The following is a 17,330-nucleotide window of genomic DNA, read 5'->3' as shown; positions in this document are numbered from 1 at the left end:
AAGCAACGTGAGCCACTCTGGTCTTCTTTCCTTTATCCATTTAAAACATGCTATTAGAATTTACAAAGGGCTTCCAAATTGATTCCCCCCTCGTTCTATTTCAGCTTTTAATATAAAGTAGACAATTTGTTGTATGGGGGCTCTTAATTTGTTTATTGTGCCATTAAAGATATGTTTGTGGAATCACTGAAGTATCTGCAGATTTGTCCATTCCTGAGTGATTGTACAGTGCTGGCTGTCAAAGAACACCCACCTTATTATGTACCTCTACTGACACAACCAAAGAATAGCACATGTGAGAAGGAAAACGGGGCACTTGGAAGACTAGCAGACTTCTTAAAAAGGAAAGAACACCCTTGGGTAATACAATCTTCAAATGTGAAGGATGAACTGAAACCACTATTGCCTGTGAGGAATTTTACTTTGCCACAACCTTAAAGCTATGAATTCCTCTCAACATAAAAAGTGGAAAAACCCACCAGAGAACAGACTGCTCATTTATGAACCAGTCTGGATCATCTGAATTTCTGCTAAGATTAAATTACACCCTGCATGAATCACATTTATCATAAAAGCTTTCCATTCTAACACCTTATTTACACAGATTACTAAACCAGTCACAATACCACTTCAATCTGTAAGTTAGTGTTTAAATTGAAATATTCCTAGTCCTCATTTTTGTACCGAAGACAATACATACATACACATAAGGAGTAATACAGGTTCTAACTAATCACTGCAGTATCTTCTGATGATTATTTTTCTATCAGTTTAAAATAGTGACCTCTACATTGAGGTGCTAATATGTATATAAAAGCCTACACAAACAATATTGCACAAAGTAAGATTTATCATAGAGTAACATATTTTAGAGACCCTTATAAAGAGAAGAGTAATAATTGATATTAAAAAGATGCATCCAGAACTAACACAGCATCTTTGCTTTTGTCTAGTCTAACATAGTGTTTCAAATCTTTCCTACCCCACTGAGGATCAGAACAAATAAAGTTATCTGGAGACAGCTTAACTTGCACCAAAACCCAACTTGTACTCTAAATGTGGGTAGGGGGAAGGGAGAGGGTGAGAGGGACAGGACTCTTCCTTTTGATGACTGGAAAGGGCAATAATAAATGGGGTAAGTGAAAAGTCAAATACAGATTACACGTTAACATTTAGAAATATTGAAAGATTGTTCAAAAACTGTTGATAGCTGACACTCTACATATTTAGCACGTGCCACTGATTTTTCCACAGTACCTGGGCACCCAAAAGCTACACATGGAAACAGCAGTCCAATGCCATAATACTTTTTATTGTGAAACAGTAATACAGAACTTCCTAGAATAAGGACATTCTTGTTGTGTAAGTCAGTTACCAACTCAACGCTATTATATTAAGTGCATCAGTACAAGGGAAAGTGTGGTTCCATTGGACATATATTACGACCTGATCAAAACAAGCTGCCAAGTTGGTTAGCATTTTAAAGCCTTAAAGTGCTCAAAGATAGCAGTTTCCTCCATTAAGACTACCAATAGGTTCTCTGATTTTGACACTAGTATTAATCATGTTCAGGGAAGATGTACTTTGGAAGCAAAACCCTCACACCAAATAGTAATAAGCAGTGCTATGAAAAGTGTTAGGTCAGTAAGTCATTGCATTTCAACAGGATCAGACACTTTCTTCAGTTAATTTTACAGATCACCTTTGTAGGAACTGTAAGAAATACAGATCAATTTCTAGAGCTTGTATATAAACCAACTCGCATATAAACCAACATGTCAACAACAGACATACCAAAAATTTCACAAAACATCAACAAAAGTGCTGTGCTTTCCTCTTTTTTTTAAGCAATTAAAATGAGATGGGAAAGTTCTTTGCAAGCCTTCTACAAAAACATCACTTTCTGGTGAAGAATAAAGTAAAAACAGGGAATAACACTGACCAATACAGTTCAATCATTTTATGTTCCTGGAGGAATTTCATTCTGATTTTGAGGAGATATTCAATATCTCTTTACTGAAACAGAAAGAAGTGGTAGACCACTGTTACAGGTTGTACTAAGGGGTTAAAATACAACTTGAATTTTGCATAATCTGTGTAAAAAAGATATGCTTGACATTTTGGAATGTCACCTTTCTCTATAGAATTATAGGCAAGATTTCTCCAATAAAACATAAGCCAGTTATAAAACTATAACTTCACATCAAAATTTTAAAAAGTTGTTAAAAAATGTTTGATTATATACATATCACACAGAAGAGCCTGTATGATCCTGTGGATTGTGTTGCTGATTAGACTCTACTTTAAAACCTGGAAGGGGCTGGGCCACCTGATCTGGTTGCACAAGTCCTGATATTGAAGAAACAGAGGAAGAAAGCACCCCTGTTGTAAGCTGCATTTCTGTACCTGGTTCTTCAGACTCTATTTTTACACTCACACATTGGGATTCACCTTCTGACTCTGTCTTTCCAGGAACGCTACTGTTCAAGTTTGAATCGCTTTCTGTACTTTGAGAAGTCTCCCCCACAGGGTGATATTGTTTAAGTCTTATGTGCCAAGCTAAGCTGCAGACTGCTGACACTGTTTTGAACTGATGAATGACATTTCTAGGGATGAAGTAGATGTCATTGTCACATAACTGAATTCTAGCATAGCGAATGCCTTCCCGTCTCATTTGGTTTAGTTTGGCTTCATCCACCCATTGAACACACTGAGAGAAGGAAAGATGGTAAAGTTAGTGGTATACTCTGTTCAGGGTAAACAATTCAGTATCCACCTATTTTCAACATACTTTGTACCTGGATCAGAATGCAGATATTTAAACAGGTAAAAGTTCATTTTTTAAATTACATTAAAAAAATCCAATTCTCATTTATCTAATGTGTACATCTTTGAGAGGACGATGAACAGCTGAAAACACTCTACAGTCATAGCTGAAAACAGTAGATTTGACACAAGGCTGCATCATTTTGGCTGCCAGGACTGAGTTTAGATGCCTTCACATTCTAAGGGCAACAATCAGGGTATTAAAAAGACAGAAAGAGGCATACGTGATTTTTAATCAACTTAAAATTGTTTCTATAGCATATACATTCAAGACAACTGTTCGTTACTACTAGCTAGTACAGGGAGCTACCTACCCAGCAGGCTCCAGTACTTAGATACTGCATAGACCCTCTTATTACCAACAGGAGGTAGAACAAACATAAACGAACCCAAAGGAGAAAGAAGGAAAATGAGTAACATTAAAGTTAGAGATACCTCCACCCAGAAATAGCACTAGGAGATAACAACCCAACCTGACTGCACACAGTCCTGGGCATCCTGCCCTACCTGAACCTGCTTGCGCAGAGGGGCTGGACTTGATCTTAACATGTCACTTCCAACCTCAGTAAATCTGATTCTGTGAGAGATACCTGCCATTTCTTATCTTCAAAATTATTACTTGGAGCAATTGAAAATCCACACATTGTTGAAAAATTACTTAAAAGTATGAAACATTCCACAAGCATTATGTCAAGATGTGAGATGTCAAGATGCGAGATGAATGTTTAAAGGCATTGATACAGTATAAAAGCTGACATTCCAGTTCCAATGGCAAGGTGCCTGCAGCAATCATTGCAACCCCTAGGACAAGTTAAAAAAAAAAAAAAAGAAAGACCTTGTGGAAAAGTCACCTGAGACACCCATCAAGAATTCCAAAGTGTATAGTTAAAACCTGGGTATCTGAGATAGAAGCTGGAAAGTAATTCCCATTGGACTCAACTACAAGTAAATACCTGCCAGAATCTTTATGCAGAAAAAGTTACTTTTATACTGGAGGCGTAGAGAAAAAAATATACCAGTCTACTTTTTGTAATGCATTTATCCCAGATCAGTAGATTTTGCTCTGTGAGGGCTGCTTGTCTCAGGTTATTTCAGTCATCGTAACTGTAAGACTAAGACGCTTTAAGATGAGACTGGCAGAAGAATACAAAGTGATTCACAGCACAGATCCCAGCTTGGTGGAAAGGAAACAAGGAAAATTGCTTAAGGGAGGCAAGAACTGAGAGCCACTGGGGATACAGAAGGGCTGACTATAGAGCAAACCTGAAAACTATCAGAAGCTATCTCCAAAATACTAAGAATGAGCTGTCAGTAGGAAAGATTAAATACCTGTGACACTGGCGGTTCATGCAGGTCCAACTGAAGTCTCTGCACAACATCAGTGAAATCTTCAGCATGGAAACAAACCACATCTTTGGTTATACGAGGCTGGTCACTCCTAGAAAGAGATAATTACAGGAATTTTTAAACAACTTGACTTATAGATAATTGCTTCATTGAACAAACTACTTCAGTTTTCTTCTGGACATGAAGTCTAATCACTCCTCAATAAATATGTATGTTATTCAGGAAAGTAGGTATTATTTGTAGGTTGGTTTTTTTTTTTTTCATTTTACTTTATTGATGCACGCACAACAGAAGCGATGATTTTTGATTTTGACAAATGCTATACTGACATGTCAGAGAAGGAGGTTCAAATTGCCGCTATACCGAAGTATCCTGTACATCCTAGGAGCCAAAATTTACCTCAATTCTTCCATTGTACGATTATACAGAGTAATTCTGATTAAAGAAATGTAACAACGCAGCACTTTGAAACTGTAATAAGGACAATATTAGTCAGCTGTTTTTCATCTAATGGCTGTGAATCAGTAAAGGAAGTTCTGGCAGCTTTTATTTATATGAAAATCTAATAATATTGCTAATGATGCTACCAAAATTCTACTGTAATTGTCCAAAATAACCCTGCGAGTCTGTAGTTTCTATGCAAGGTCAACAGCAATGCCTTAAGTACACAAAATGAAAAAGCATTATAGCTATGAAGTTAATTACATCACTGAGATCTTCGATTACTGTTTACAAAAGTTGCACTAATATACCTACTCAGGAAAAGAACAACAAATGATGGTGCAGGCGTGGTATCCTGAGACTTTTTTTGTATGTCACTAAAATTTTCTGCAGACTGCTGTTACAACTTTTGTACTGCCTCAACAAGAGGGAAAATAATAGATCCATAGCCTATATTTCTCACCTCTAGACTGCATTTATTTCATTACAGGCTTTAGAAAATTTCTTTAATTAGGCTCGTTTTCCAATGGATTTTCTTAAGAGAGAAAAATATTTAGACTTGCCCCCACCCACGGTAATAGTCGCATCTTAGTGGCACTTACCATTCCCCAAACTGCACAGCCTTCAGAACACCTACAGCAGCTGTACTCTGCCAGTCAAATCCTTGACCCACATGATCAGCGTGAGCCCTTGTTCGGTCTTCAAACAGAACCTCACGGGGCTCACTGGTCCGAGGTAGGTACTGGAGATTCTTTATTTCATTCATTGACCTATAACATGATTAAAAGACATACTAAAAAATATGGCAGACTACTCAGAAAATAAATGCTTGTATCAAAATACTCCTAAAGTATCGTATACAGCAGGCTTCAAAATCAAAGACTGACTTAATCTAGGTATTTGACAATAAAAGATTGAATCAAATACAACTAAGTACAATTCAGGTTATGAGATCAAACTTCATAAAATAAATCCAATTGCTAAAAAAAATACATTTTTCCACCTGTGCTAAAAATGTTCTTCCAGAAATTTAATGGCAAGTAGAATAGAGCTATTTTAAAAGATACTAAATTATTTAGTTATTTAGAAGTACCTCCAGAAACTCTGCTGGAAATTATGATTAAAATATGCTTCCAATTCTTAATCTCCTAAAATTAGTTCTACAGCATGCTCTTTCTGAGAAAGATAGCAAGTCTATATATATGTACCATAGTATTTCCTGAGAAGGAAGACAGTATCACAACTGTTTTAGTGCTAATATTAAAATCCAACTCTAATGGTGTTAAGGATCTGATCTGTTTTAGAGCATTTCACCCACACAATTAGTTCTTTCCACAGAAGTTAGCTGAATAAACATATCTCCTGAAGGACAATCAAAACAGGTGTCAGTGTTAATGAAGCATTGATCAAGGACATGTTACAATAAAAAGTGATGAAGTAAAATAACCATCATAAATAACATATTTGGCTTAATTCACTGAGCAAATTTTAAAGAAAAATGAAAATGTAAAGCGTAAGCCTGTGAATTAGCCTTCTGAAAGAACTAATTATACATAAAAGAGCAGTTTTGTTCTCAAATCTAAAGCATACATAACTGCAATGTTTTTCCTTTAATACAGAAAAAAAGCGTTACCGGCGTCGCTTGAATGGTGATTTTGGCATATCAGCTGTTGGGATCATCTGCTCTCCTGGTCTCACCCACATTATGGGACCATCATCACTTTGTGACCTGCACTGAAGTCTGAGACTAGAAAGAGTACCCCAGGGCAAAGTCATCTAAAAAGCAGAGCACAAAGCACTGGATGAGATGGATATATTAAACAGTGTTTTTTTGGTAAAACTAGTTTGAACCTACTGTCAAAGAAATAGTATAAAAACTGACGTTCTGAGAGGTAAAATATATTGCAAGCTACCTTTACCAAACTTATTTTTTAGGGAAATAGATAAATGATTAGGTAATATGTTTGTACATATGAGATATGATAATAAACTTAAGTTAATTTTTGAATTATTTCCAAAACTGTAGGAAGTTAGTTCAACACCTTTCATTTGGACACAGGAAAGAACGTACCTCAATCTTTGGTAGCTCCAATGATAAACACATCAATGGAGAAAATATTTGTAAGGTTTCTAATTGCTTGGAAATATATGAAACTTAGTAATCATTTAAATATCTATAGGTGTTTAAAGAAAACACCACAAGTTACTGCTTACTCTCAGAAATGGAGATTCTTCTAACATATCTAGAAATTCTGGAAAGTAGTCCCCAACTTCTTCATCAACTGCTCCAACAAGACTGATCTGCCGCATTGGCCCTGCTCTGTAGGTTCCACAGCAGTATGTTCGATTGACCTGCATAGCCAGAAAGGAAAAAACACCACCACTGCTTTAGTTAAGTTTCAAGAGATTAATTTTTAATATAATGCACTAGGCCATAGCCCAGTGTTCATACAAATCCAAGACTCACCTACATCTATTTCATTAGAGATGTCTCTATGAATATGCAAAGAGACTGTTTAGAACGTCCATATCTGTATGGTATCCCAGGAGAAAATAACTCCTGTTTAAACGACTGATAGCACATGCTTCTATAGGTTGAATAATAGCAAGTTAATATTTGACTAATTCAGGAACAACACTTTCAGGCTGACTTGAGAAAATTGACATGCAAAGTTTCTTTGCAACTCAGTTTAAGCTTCCTGGTGAAAGACTATTTATTAGCATAGCTGAGTATTGCTTCTACATTTCAAAATGTATACTACTGAAATATGTACATTCTTCATTTCAGTCATGTCCTGTAGGTCTTCCCCTATGACTAGTGAAAAATCTGTGTCCCCTGCAGGTAGTGGTTCTGACAACATTGCTACAGCAATGAACTTCGGGAACTGAGAGGTCTAACTAGAAATCCAGTGGTCAGGTGTACATTTCAGTGTTTATCTACAACAATCTTAGGATTACCATTTATAACAATGGTAAAATTGTTACAAAATGCGTGCAGCAGAGAGTGTCCCACTTTCTCAGGTCATCTTGATACTTTTCTTGCCAATTTCCCATTCCCAGAGGAGAACCACCAGCAAGATTCCATCATTCTCTAGCTTTTTTGTATGAACTGCAGCTATATATAACATGCCACATTGCCACAGAGTACATTGTATGTAGATGCTGCAGCAATTCAGTCTTAAAAGATCACCAATTCTGCAATAATTAGTCTGTATTCTCAAATTCACCTGAACTCCAACCTTCCACCACCCTTCAGCAGCCTCCCTATATTCCTCATATGCTTCTAGTGGTGAAAAGTCACAGCCCATCTCCATGACTAAAATGGTGGGACAGGTGCATAGGGGAGAGCACTACAGGTAAATTTGCATTTTATAGCCATTTATAGAACACACGATACCTTCTGTAACTCCATTTATAGATGTGTATGAAGTAATTAGTTCTAAAGCATTGCACTTAGTTTTTCAGCCAATAAAACAAATGTAAACTACTCCGTGAAGTCATCAAAAGTAAATTAGGATAGATTAATAAAGGCTTAGAGCTACTGCTGCAATTTTATCCTGTAGCAGCAACCACAGATACTTAGCATAATTATAGGAGTTCAGTTCACTCCTTTTTCCAGAGTCTTCTTTCTTTAGCTTTGTGTATAGCCAGTTGGCAGTTCTGTATTGATTGTACGTATTTATACTTCAATGAAAAGCTAAGCAGGAGCCAAAGATGATTTCACACACAGCTTTATTCCTCAGCCCGCAGCTCACTGCTATACCACACCACCTCTACCTGCAGATAGAGCGCTTTACATCCTAAGTCACGCACAGGAAAGTGGAGCACTTGAGCTAGATAATGAAGTTCAAGTCCATCAAGACTATCATTAAGAGCTGAATCAGCATATACTAACTTTGGTATTGACCATACAGATTTTATGAACTAGGCATGCTCTTCAGGGGCTGTTACCCCCAGTGAAAGTTAAGACTTGAAATCCTATTAGAACATTATTGGAAAAGGTTCATATCTAATGTCACTGAAGTGGAATGATTTCTCCAACTTTCTAGAATGAAATTCTAGAGAGCCTATATTGAAAATATATGAAATACGAATATATATGAAATATATGAAATACAGAGCAGAAGTATAGGAAAAACATTGCATTAGTCTAGGTCTATGCAGCAGCAAGGGAACTAAGGACTGAAATGCTCTGGTCCTTAAGCCAGTTAAGTTTAACTGCCTGGTGCTATTGAAGTAAATGAGAAATAGACTATTTCCAGCTGAGTTATGTTCTACTGAAATGACTTGTAGAGGTTCACTAGTACTTCACAGCTGTTTGTCATGAAAGTCAAAATTGGTAAACACCATATGCAAGATTTTCCTTTAAGAAGTGTTTTCAAAAGGAATAGAAGACTAGGAGCTTTGACATTACTTTTAATTTCAAGAAATAGAAGAGAACAAGAGCTAGAAAGAAAACACTAAAAATACTTTTAGGAAATCTCAGATTTCTGTTTAGTTAGTTTCAGTGTAAACACATCCTGTTTTTAATTCTCAAGTGTATATATTCCTTTAAGTTATTAAAAAACTATCTGCCAACTCATTGCAGTCCCCAGCAGGCTGGGGTATTCATCTCAAGCCCCTCAATCATCAGTGACTGAGTTCACCAGTTTAACGGTGTCAAAAAAATTCCCAAATATGTAGTTTGTGTCTCCTCAATTCCTTCAGAGCCACACTAACCCAATTCAGTGGTATTAGTATTTGTGGTCTTAACAATATGGACTACACTAGGACCTTGCATAATAAGAAACGTGTTCATCGCTGTCTGAAAGAACAGGCATTTAAGTATTAGAACAAATAAGCCAGAGCCAATACAAGCAAAAAAACAGAGCACATTCAATCTTAAATATTTTAATATACAGAAACCAAAAAATGATATAGTATAAATTCACATTGGAGTGATTTGCTTTAATTATTCAGTTTGCATTATTCTCACTGCCCTGAGAACAGAGAAATTCACCTTGCAAATGAGCTAACCATTAGATTTTGTGAAGTCTTCCAGATTCAAGACCTTCCTTCGAATGGAAGACACTTCCTATTGATACTCATTTTGTCTGAACAGGTACAAAACCAGCTGAATGTTGTACAAGCCAGCAGTCAAGTTAACTTCCAGTTAATTTGCAATTTGCAGATCAAAGTTTTGATTTCTTGACACACAGTATGGTTCAGTACAGCACACAAGTTCACACATACAAAAGGTTCACCTTAAAATTGAGGTGATTTAATTGAGCATCCTCAACTGACAATAAAGTCAGTGTTAGAGCATATAGTCTTCCTGTAACATGCTTAATCTGCAAAAGCATGACATTCTATAATGTACAATTATTTTGTATATTTTCTCATACAGGAAGGTCCAAGAGTGTAACTTAAACAAATTGGTCATTAGTGCTGCCAAGGAATGGCAGTAAGCTTGACTTATCCTCCCTGTTCTCTTAAGCAAAGCATTTTAGCCACCTCTAAAGATAAACTAATTTGCAAGACTTGAGCTTTAGCAGAATGCATCTGCCATAGTTGAAGCCATCATGCATTTAAGTGAATCTTTAAACTATTATAGCATTGCCTATACTCTAAAGACTCATGTTTCATTTGTCTTAAAAGTGTGACAACTATTTCCATATATGCTTATTCAGTGTGTGAACCACACTAACATACTTCAGCCAGGGAAGATTAACCAGACATGCCAAAGCTGGGTTTAGAGAGGCATTTCAACTTAACTAACCTAGTGTCATGACTCAAGTTTAGAGAGTACTTAAAATAGAATTGAAATACCAGCATACTCTGTAAGCCAGGGAAGCCTCTTACTCACTACCATACATTCCTCACATATATTTATAGTGCAGGCTATTCATGTTCACGAGACCAAGACATTCACCAGGAAAAAGTATTATTGTTAAATATCCAGTTGGCACCATTTAGCTATTTTAGGGGACCATCACAAAGTAAAATAGAATGTAATCATGATGTCAAAGAACATAGTATAAGTAACTAATACAGAAGACTTTGAAACCTAGCTTGTAGACAAGTCTCACATCTACATAATACACATCTCTGCATGTGCTATACAGAAGTGCTCTTTGCTGATAGCAGCTGTTTGTATGCTCATACATTGAGCTGATCTTGGAGTAATAAGCACTCTGATGCAGCTGTCAGATCAAGGAATTACTTAAACCATGAAGTAGAATCTGTTCTAAACTAAGTGCTACAGAGCTATCAATTGTCAAAGAAGTTCATAAGCTAAGTAGTACAATTACTGATTTAATGGTTACTATGCTAAGTGCTGGAAAGTATTAAAAGACTCTGCACATTACCATTCAGTAACTCTGTAAGGCAGTAACTGCTTCTCCAACGCAAATCTAGCTTACAACTATTTGGTAATCCTCAGAGAGATCCAGACAGCCCACCACAAGTATTACAGTTTCAAAGTCCGTTGCTAAAGGATGTCTGTTCCAGCAGCGCTGAAGTGCAACGGACTGCAGAGTTTCAGGTTTCTCCTTCCAACTGATGAACCAGTATTCGAGACCTTAACTTCTTCCAAAGGCTTAGAAAGAAGCATCAGTTTGAATCTGTTTTCAGTCTAGACTGAGCAAGAAAAGATTTTAATTCCACTTGTTACAAACTTAAACTGTAACATTGCTGCATATTCAAGACTTTTCCAAGCTTGATGACAGGAGTCAAATGTAAGAGGTTTTCATAAGGGAGTCTTAAAGTTAGCTGTTACTATTGTTGCATCCAGTTAAGTTGCATGAGATGGTTTGAGAACTTGACTCTTGAGACTAGCTTTCAGAGCTAAGTTTCTCTCCCCTAAACCAATGATGGAAAGGTTTTACTTCTACAGATTTTAAGGTAGTTTAAGCCTATACACTACCTTGATGTTCATAGTAAAGTGAAAGTCTTTTTCAATGAAAATTAGAAACCATTCCACTCATCTCTCTGAAACTGGAAAGCAAGTACCAAGTAACACCCTGCATCAGCTACTGATGTTAAAAAACCCTCATCTATTGTGCATGACATACTGAAACCTGAAAGGCACTGTCACTGCAAATACTAAGATTGCTTTTTCCTTCAATAGATCTTTTTTGGTTTGCAATCTAATCAACTCTTAATACAGACTTGCCTACTGTTTGAACAGCAGTGTTCTTCCCAGCTCAGAAAATAAATCAGTACCTTGCAAGACCAGAAGAGATCTGTCTACAGGTCAGGGTTAGCAGTATCTGAAATGTGATTCACTGTGCATACAAGAGAACTCTGAGCAAAAACAAGCACAGCAGAAGTCCCAACACCATCTTTTTCACCTGCTTAGGAAAAAATTGTGCCTCACCTATTTTAGGCCATCCCCACTCTGTATTAATGAAATTACTCAAATCCAGGTGTTACGCAACTTGCATGCCTTTAAGCAGTTCTTACCTGAGAGTGAAAATTTGAAATAGTTGTTGTTTCAATGTCCTTCTTGCCCAAAATTTCCATTTTCACTGGAGTGTTAGGAAAGTTAAAAGCAAAGTAATCCAGGAAGTCTGGTAAATAAGCAGCTGCTCCATGTACTATTGCTAAAGCATAGTAAGCTGCATTTTTATCATTTTCACTGAATGACAAAGCAAGAAACTCTTCCGCAAATCTCTCCATCTCCACTGGAGACAAAAATGAGAGTTCATCCATGTAAGCATGAAGGACCAGAGCGCCACCATTAGACTGATGTTCTTCATGAATGAAGTTACTAAATTTAGTGCCAGTTTTCAAGAAGCTGCTGCGAACAGAATGCTCCTGGTGTGTCACAAATGGTGTTTGTACTCCCTGGGGCACTCGATATTCCTGCATACCCAAATTCAGTCTGCAGAGCTGCTCATCCTTAAGATACCTGAAGGATTCCTTGTTTACTTCTAAGTTATCACAATGTCCTTGAGACAAAGTCTCTTTGTCAATGCGAGTGAGTCCAGCACACACCGTCTGCACTTCTTTGTTGTACATCTTCAGGCGTTTTCCCCTCATATCTTCCCGGTGTTTCTTTTTCTTTTTTTTCTTTATCTTCTTCATAATAAGACTGTCAGCTCGCTGGGTTTTGCCATTTTCATCTTGAGTTTCTGGCAGCAAGAACAGAGAAGAGATTAGAGCTCTGCAATTGTAGCATATTCATACAAAATGAATAAAGACCTCATTTCCTAAAGCTATCTATTCCCACAAAGACTGACCAATGGTAACGCCTTGTCTTTTGGCTTACAAGACAATTATAGAATAAAAACATACAGTACACCTCTGTTATGCAAGGAAGCTTTGAATTAAGGAAGACTCCCAAATTCAAGTTTAATATTTTGGAAATATTTTAACTTGTAACAACTTCATTAGAATACCTTTAAAAGGAATGCTTGTTTCAGAACATCTAAATTAAGATGCATCATTAACTTCTGACATTTAAGGCAGTGAATAGGAAGAGGATAAACAACTATGGATAACATTTAGACTTTCCTTACAGAATACCTCCCTGATTTTGGATACAAAATATAGAAGCAAAGGAGAAGGCAGCCAAAGATGTACAAACATTATTAACATTTAGAAGAAAAAGAAACTTAGAGCAGTTAACTTTCTGGCAAAAAAAAAAAGAAATCTTTTACTACTGATCTTTCTTATTGAAGTTTAGAACTGATATTTCCAAGACACTGAGGATATTGTTAAACAAAATTAAGTTTCATATCCAGCTGACACTTCAGATAAAGTAAAATATAAAGCTATTTGCAACACAGTTGGTATCTAGTTTCATCATAAAATTGTGCTGTGCATTAATACATAATCTTTTGTCTGACGATGCCCAAAAAAGGATTTTAACTGGTAGCACTACTCTCACAGCCCGCTTAGTTTGACAGTTACCAGGCTGCACAAGGCATTGCAGAAAGCAAAGTACATGGCAAAAAGAGGTTATTCTGACCGCAGAAGCCTATTAGATATACTAGTGATTAGATGTGTTTTTAAGTCTGCTCTGCTAAACTGGCAACAGACTTTGCAGTTCTTCAAAAACTATCCCAAGGTATTCAGTCCTCAGTTAACAGCTTGCTGAAAGGCCCCATACATCCACAGAGAGACCACATACTGGCCTGTATAAGAACACAAGTATCAAAATATCCATATTTTCAGCCACCTTGTCCTAGCCTGTTCTACAGTTAACTATCTAGTTAATTCAGGGCTAAAAAATGTGTAGTTTTTTCTTACTTTTTAGGTTTTTAGTTTTTCCAAGTTAAAAGACTGAAAAGGTTCAGGCAAGAAGTGTAAAGAATCAGTTCTGTCAAGCAAAATGTAGTAGCTTAATTGCTTATCTTTTAGTGTTAAGAAATAATTCAAATAATGTAGGAAGTGACAGAGATAGTAAGCTGATGCTCAGCTGCTAAAAAGCTCAATTGTCAAAGTTTTAATCTGCTCAAATCAAAGAGCTGTTTTATGCCAATGATGCACATAACTAAGTGCCACACTGCCAGGACCATTATGGGGATCAGAACAATCCACTGTTGATGGTAATAGCGGACCAGAACATGCAATGCCTAAGCTTTCACCAGTTTCCCATAGCACAAAATATTGTGCTAACAATTTCCTTTCTTTGCCCACAAAGCGATAAAATTTCTATTCCATCTTTATTCTCTTGCTGTAACTTGAAGCTAGAGAAAAAATTGTATTACACTGATCTATGAGGAAAAGCTGTAATAAACACATGCACCTTCAAGTTATTTAGTTCAACCAGTGTTTAACTGTATCATTAATAATTTGGTCTCGGTGCTCTTTACTTGAAATGGCTGACCTTCACAACAGCCTGGTGTAATGAACAGAATTACTCACGAAGCAAAGAAATAGTTGATTGCTTAATGCTAACTTCATACAATTGTTCTAGGACCTGAAATACAAGTTTTCCACAGTACCCATGTTATGTCTTAGCTCTTACAGACAGCAAGTGCCCTTATTTTTCATTACGACCATGGAAACCTTGAGAAGGAAGTTTCAGTTGAGACACCAAAACAACTGGTACAGTTCTTTGAATAAGCTTCTGTGGAAGTCTCAGAAGTCAAGCTTGCACAAGCTTACTCAGTCACTGAGCTACGAAGTATAGATACTGCTTTGTTAGCTGCAACAAGCAGACTAACTGCAGATGTGATCTTAGATCTGATGTGTCCGGAGAGTCCAAGTCCAAGCTGAAACTACACAAGAGTTTCAAGTGACCACAGGGTTGCTGGGAACACTTCCTTGCAGGTGTTTTTCAGTTAATTTTTAGATATTAAAGGTGTCTTATTTTAAAGATTTCTAATTATAGATACATTTAAAAAAAATCAAACATGCACAAGTTCTAATTCAGAACATCTTCCTGTTTGAAGATATTCCCTAATAACAGGGATACACTTAGCAACCTGTATTTTGGAACATCCATCAAACACTGGTCCATTTTCAGGATAAAAGCCACCCAGACCCCCTTCCACTGCTGCATCCTCTGAACACAACAGGGTCCCAGTATTACAGTCGAAGTAACCACTGTATCAGAGGAAGCTTGACAGTGACATTAGGTGAATGCCTGACAGTCTTGACAGAAGTATAGTTTTTACTTTAAAGAAGTGGAAAGTCTTCAGTATTTCATATACTGAAAAACCTCATCAGCAGACTACGGGTTCCCACAGTGAGGTAGAATAACAGCACTGCCAATAACTCAGCTAGTCTGAAGTTATCACGTAATTGAACGCACTAGTCACTATCACTATTAGCACCAGCAAAAACACTGGAGATGTTTATTGTCACCTGTAGCCAAAGATAAGAATAATATAAGCAAGAAACAGGCAGCTTAGTTATACATGGAAATAAAAATAGTGAAAGGAAAAAAATAGCCCCCTCCCCAAACCCACTATATATGCAGTCTAGGACATATAATGAAGAGCTTTAGACTTTGTTAGCAAACAGCTTTCCTTTGCTAATCTGGAATTCAGATGGTAATTTTAATTACTGTTTAAGCCTTCATTAAAGAAGGTCTTATTTGGTTATTGGCCTAGAACTGACATACAGAAGCATTCCCAGGCTAAGACGGCATACTCCTCGCACTCCTTTAGCTTTTATCAACACTCATCAAGCTAAAATTTGAAAATTACATTCTAATAAGCTTTTAAGGCTATTATTCAAAGACAGTGGTTTAGCAGCGCTGAACAACAGTGAGAAGTGCGCTTTTGCATGATCACTTAGTCTTTATCAACAAAGCAACTTCTATCTCCATCTCCACAACAGCTTTGCCCATTCTTCAGACAGCACTAGCAAGTTTACACTACAGACCTAACCTTTGTAACATACATTTTAGGTTTCTTTGGCACAAAACCTTCACATATACTCCTGGAGCATAATTCACAACATATTAACTTTATTGCAGTTGCTTCTGATCACGTTGTGTGCTCATACCAAGAGGCTTTCTGTGAAATGCTTATCCTGTACTGTACTGAGAGAGAGGGACCTTAAATCCAGGCTCCTGTCTGAAGAACTGAGGCATTTATTTAAGAAATAAAATAAAAACCAGCAGCTTCTCGCTTCTAGTATATGTTAACGCAAGCACGGTAAGAAGGAAGCTTTACTATCAAAGCATTTGTATTTTGAAGCTGCAGTAAGGGCAATTCTGAACAGCAGCGGCATGACAGCAGGCTCGGAGCAGCACAAGCGCTCCCGTTCCTCACACGGAACCTGCTGCTCGGGTCCCTTTGCCACACGCACCCGGGCTCGGCACTGAGCCCTGAGGTGGAAGCGGGCCGCGCATCACTGCAAGAGGACGGAACAAGGGCTCCCGGAGCTACGGCTGGCTTACGCTTCCTGCTCTGCACACACACACACACACGCCGCGAGCCCTCAGCGACCAGCACGCACGGGAGCCGCTGTCCTCCAGCCCGCCTTCGCCCAGGCGGGACGGGACGGGCCGAGCCCGCGCACCGGGGGCGCCGCTGCCGAACCCGGCCGGCCAAAGGCGGCGCGCGGGGCCGCCTCCGAGGGCCGCGGCGGCGGGCGGGCTCCGCCGGGGCTGCCCGGGGACCGCCCGCACCGACGGGCCCGGGTCCGCGAGCGGCAGCGGACGGCCCCGCCGCCCCCCCTCCCCCCCGCTCACCTCGCTTGCTGGGCCGCCCGGCCGCGCCGTCCGCGGGGCTGCCCCGCCTCGCCTTCTGCGGCTGCCCGGCGGCCAGGCGGCCGGGCTCGGGGGCTGCGGCGGCGGGGCGATGCCGGTGGTGGTGGTGGCGGCGGCGCTCCTCGAGCGCGGCGGGCGGCGGCAGGCTGAGCGGGGAGAAGGCGAAGAGGCCGGCGGCGGCGGGCAGGCCGGGCAGGGCGGCCGGGGGCAGCGGCTCCGCCGGGCCGGGCCCCGCCAGCAGCTGCTGGCTCAGCCGGGCCCGCTTGCCGCCCGCCGCCGCCTCGCCGGGAGGGCCCCGCCTCCGCCGCCCTGCGCCGCGCGGCCGGCCGGGCCGGTCCCCCGAGGGGAGCGGGGGCGTCTCCTCCGCGGCCCGGGACACGGCGCGCACCGCGGCGACCTGCGCGGCCATTTCACAGGCTCCCTCACACACATTTAAATGGCCCGAGCGCCAGCGGGCACCGCGCAGGCGCCGCGCGGCGCCCCCTGGGAGCTGTAGTTCGCGGCGGCGTGCCGGGAAGCGTAGTCCGCCCGCGCGCGCAGGCGCGGGCCGCGGCCCGGCCGGCCG

General features: G+C 39.5%; 1 protein-coding gene across 1 annotated transcript; it reads right to left on the bottom strand.

Annotated features, from left to right (window-relative positions):
* Positions 1 to 1,293: 1,293 nt before the first annotated feature.
* Positions 1,294 to 17,189, bottom strand: RSBN1 (round spermatid basic protein 1). The gene is made up of 7 exons (XM_040536173.1): positions 16,748 to 17,189; positions 12,058 to 12,728; positions 6,829 to 6,966; positions 6,248 to 6,390; positions 5,217 to 5,384; positions 4,156 to 4,264; positions 1,294 to 2,710 (listed from the first exon to the last, which is right to left on the bottom strand). The coding sequence occupies exons 1-7, from the start codon at positions 17,172 to 17,174 to the stop codon at positions 2,249 to 2,251; spliced, it is 2,118 nt and encodes a 705-aa protein (XP_040392107.1). The 5' UTR covers positions 17,175 to 17,189; the 3' UTR covers positions 1,294 to 2,248.
* Positions 17,190 to 17,330: the final 141 nt, after the last annotated feature.

Source organism: Cygnus olor, chromosome 24 (genome assembly GCF_009769625.2).
Source record: "Cygnus olor isolate bCygOlo1 chromosome 24, bCygOlo1.pri.v2, whole genome shotgun sequence".
In the NCBI taxonomy this organism is placed as follows: domain Eukaryota; kingdom Metazoa; phylum Chordata; class Aves; order Anseriformes; family Anatidae; genus Cygnus; species Cygnus olor.
Note: the sequence above shows the minus strand (reverse complement) of the source record. Positions and strands in the feature narration are given on the sequence as shown.

Excerpts from the sequence above, each read along its gene's own strand:
- RSBN1 (XM_040536173.1), bottom strand. The coding sequence starts at position 17,174 with ATGGCCGCGCAGGTCGCCGCGGTGCGCGCCGTGTCCCGGGCCGCGGAG. Across the intron at positions 6,967-12,057 it reads TTTCAAATTTTCACTCTCAG|GTCAATCGAACATACTGCTG; the intron begins GTAAGAACTGCT and ends CTGGCTATGCAG. Across the intron at positions 2,711-4,155 it reads ATGAACCGCCAGTGTCACAG|TGTGTTCAATGGGTGGATGA; the intron begins GTATTTAATCTT and ends TCCTTCTCTCAG.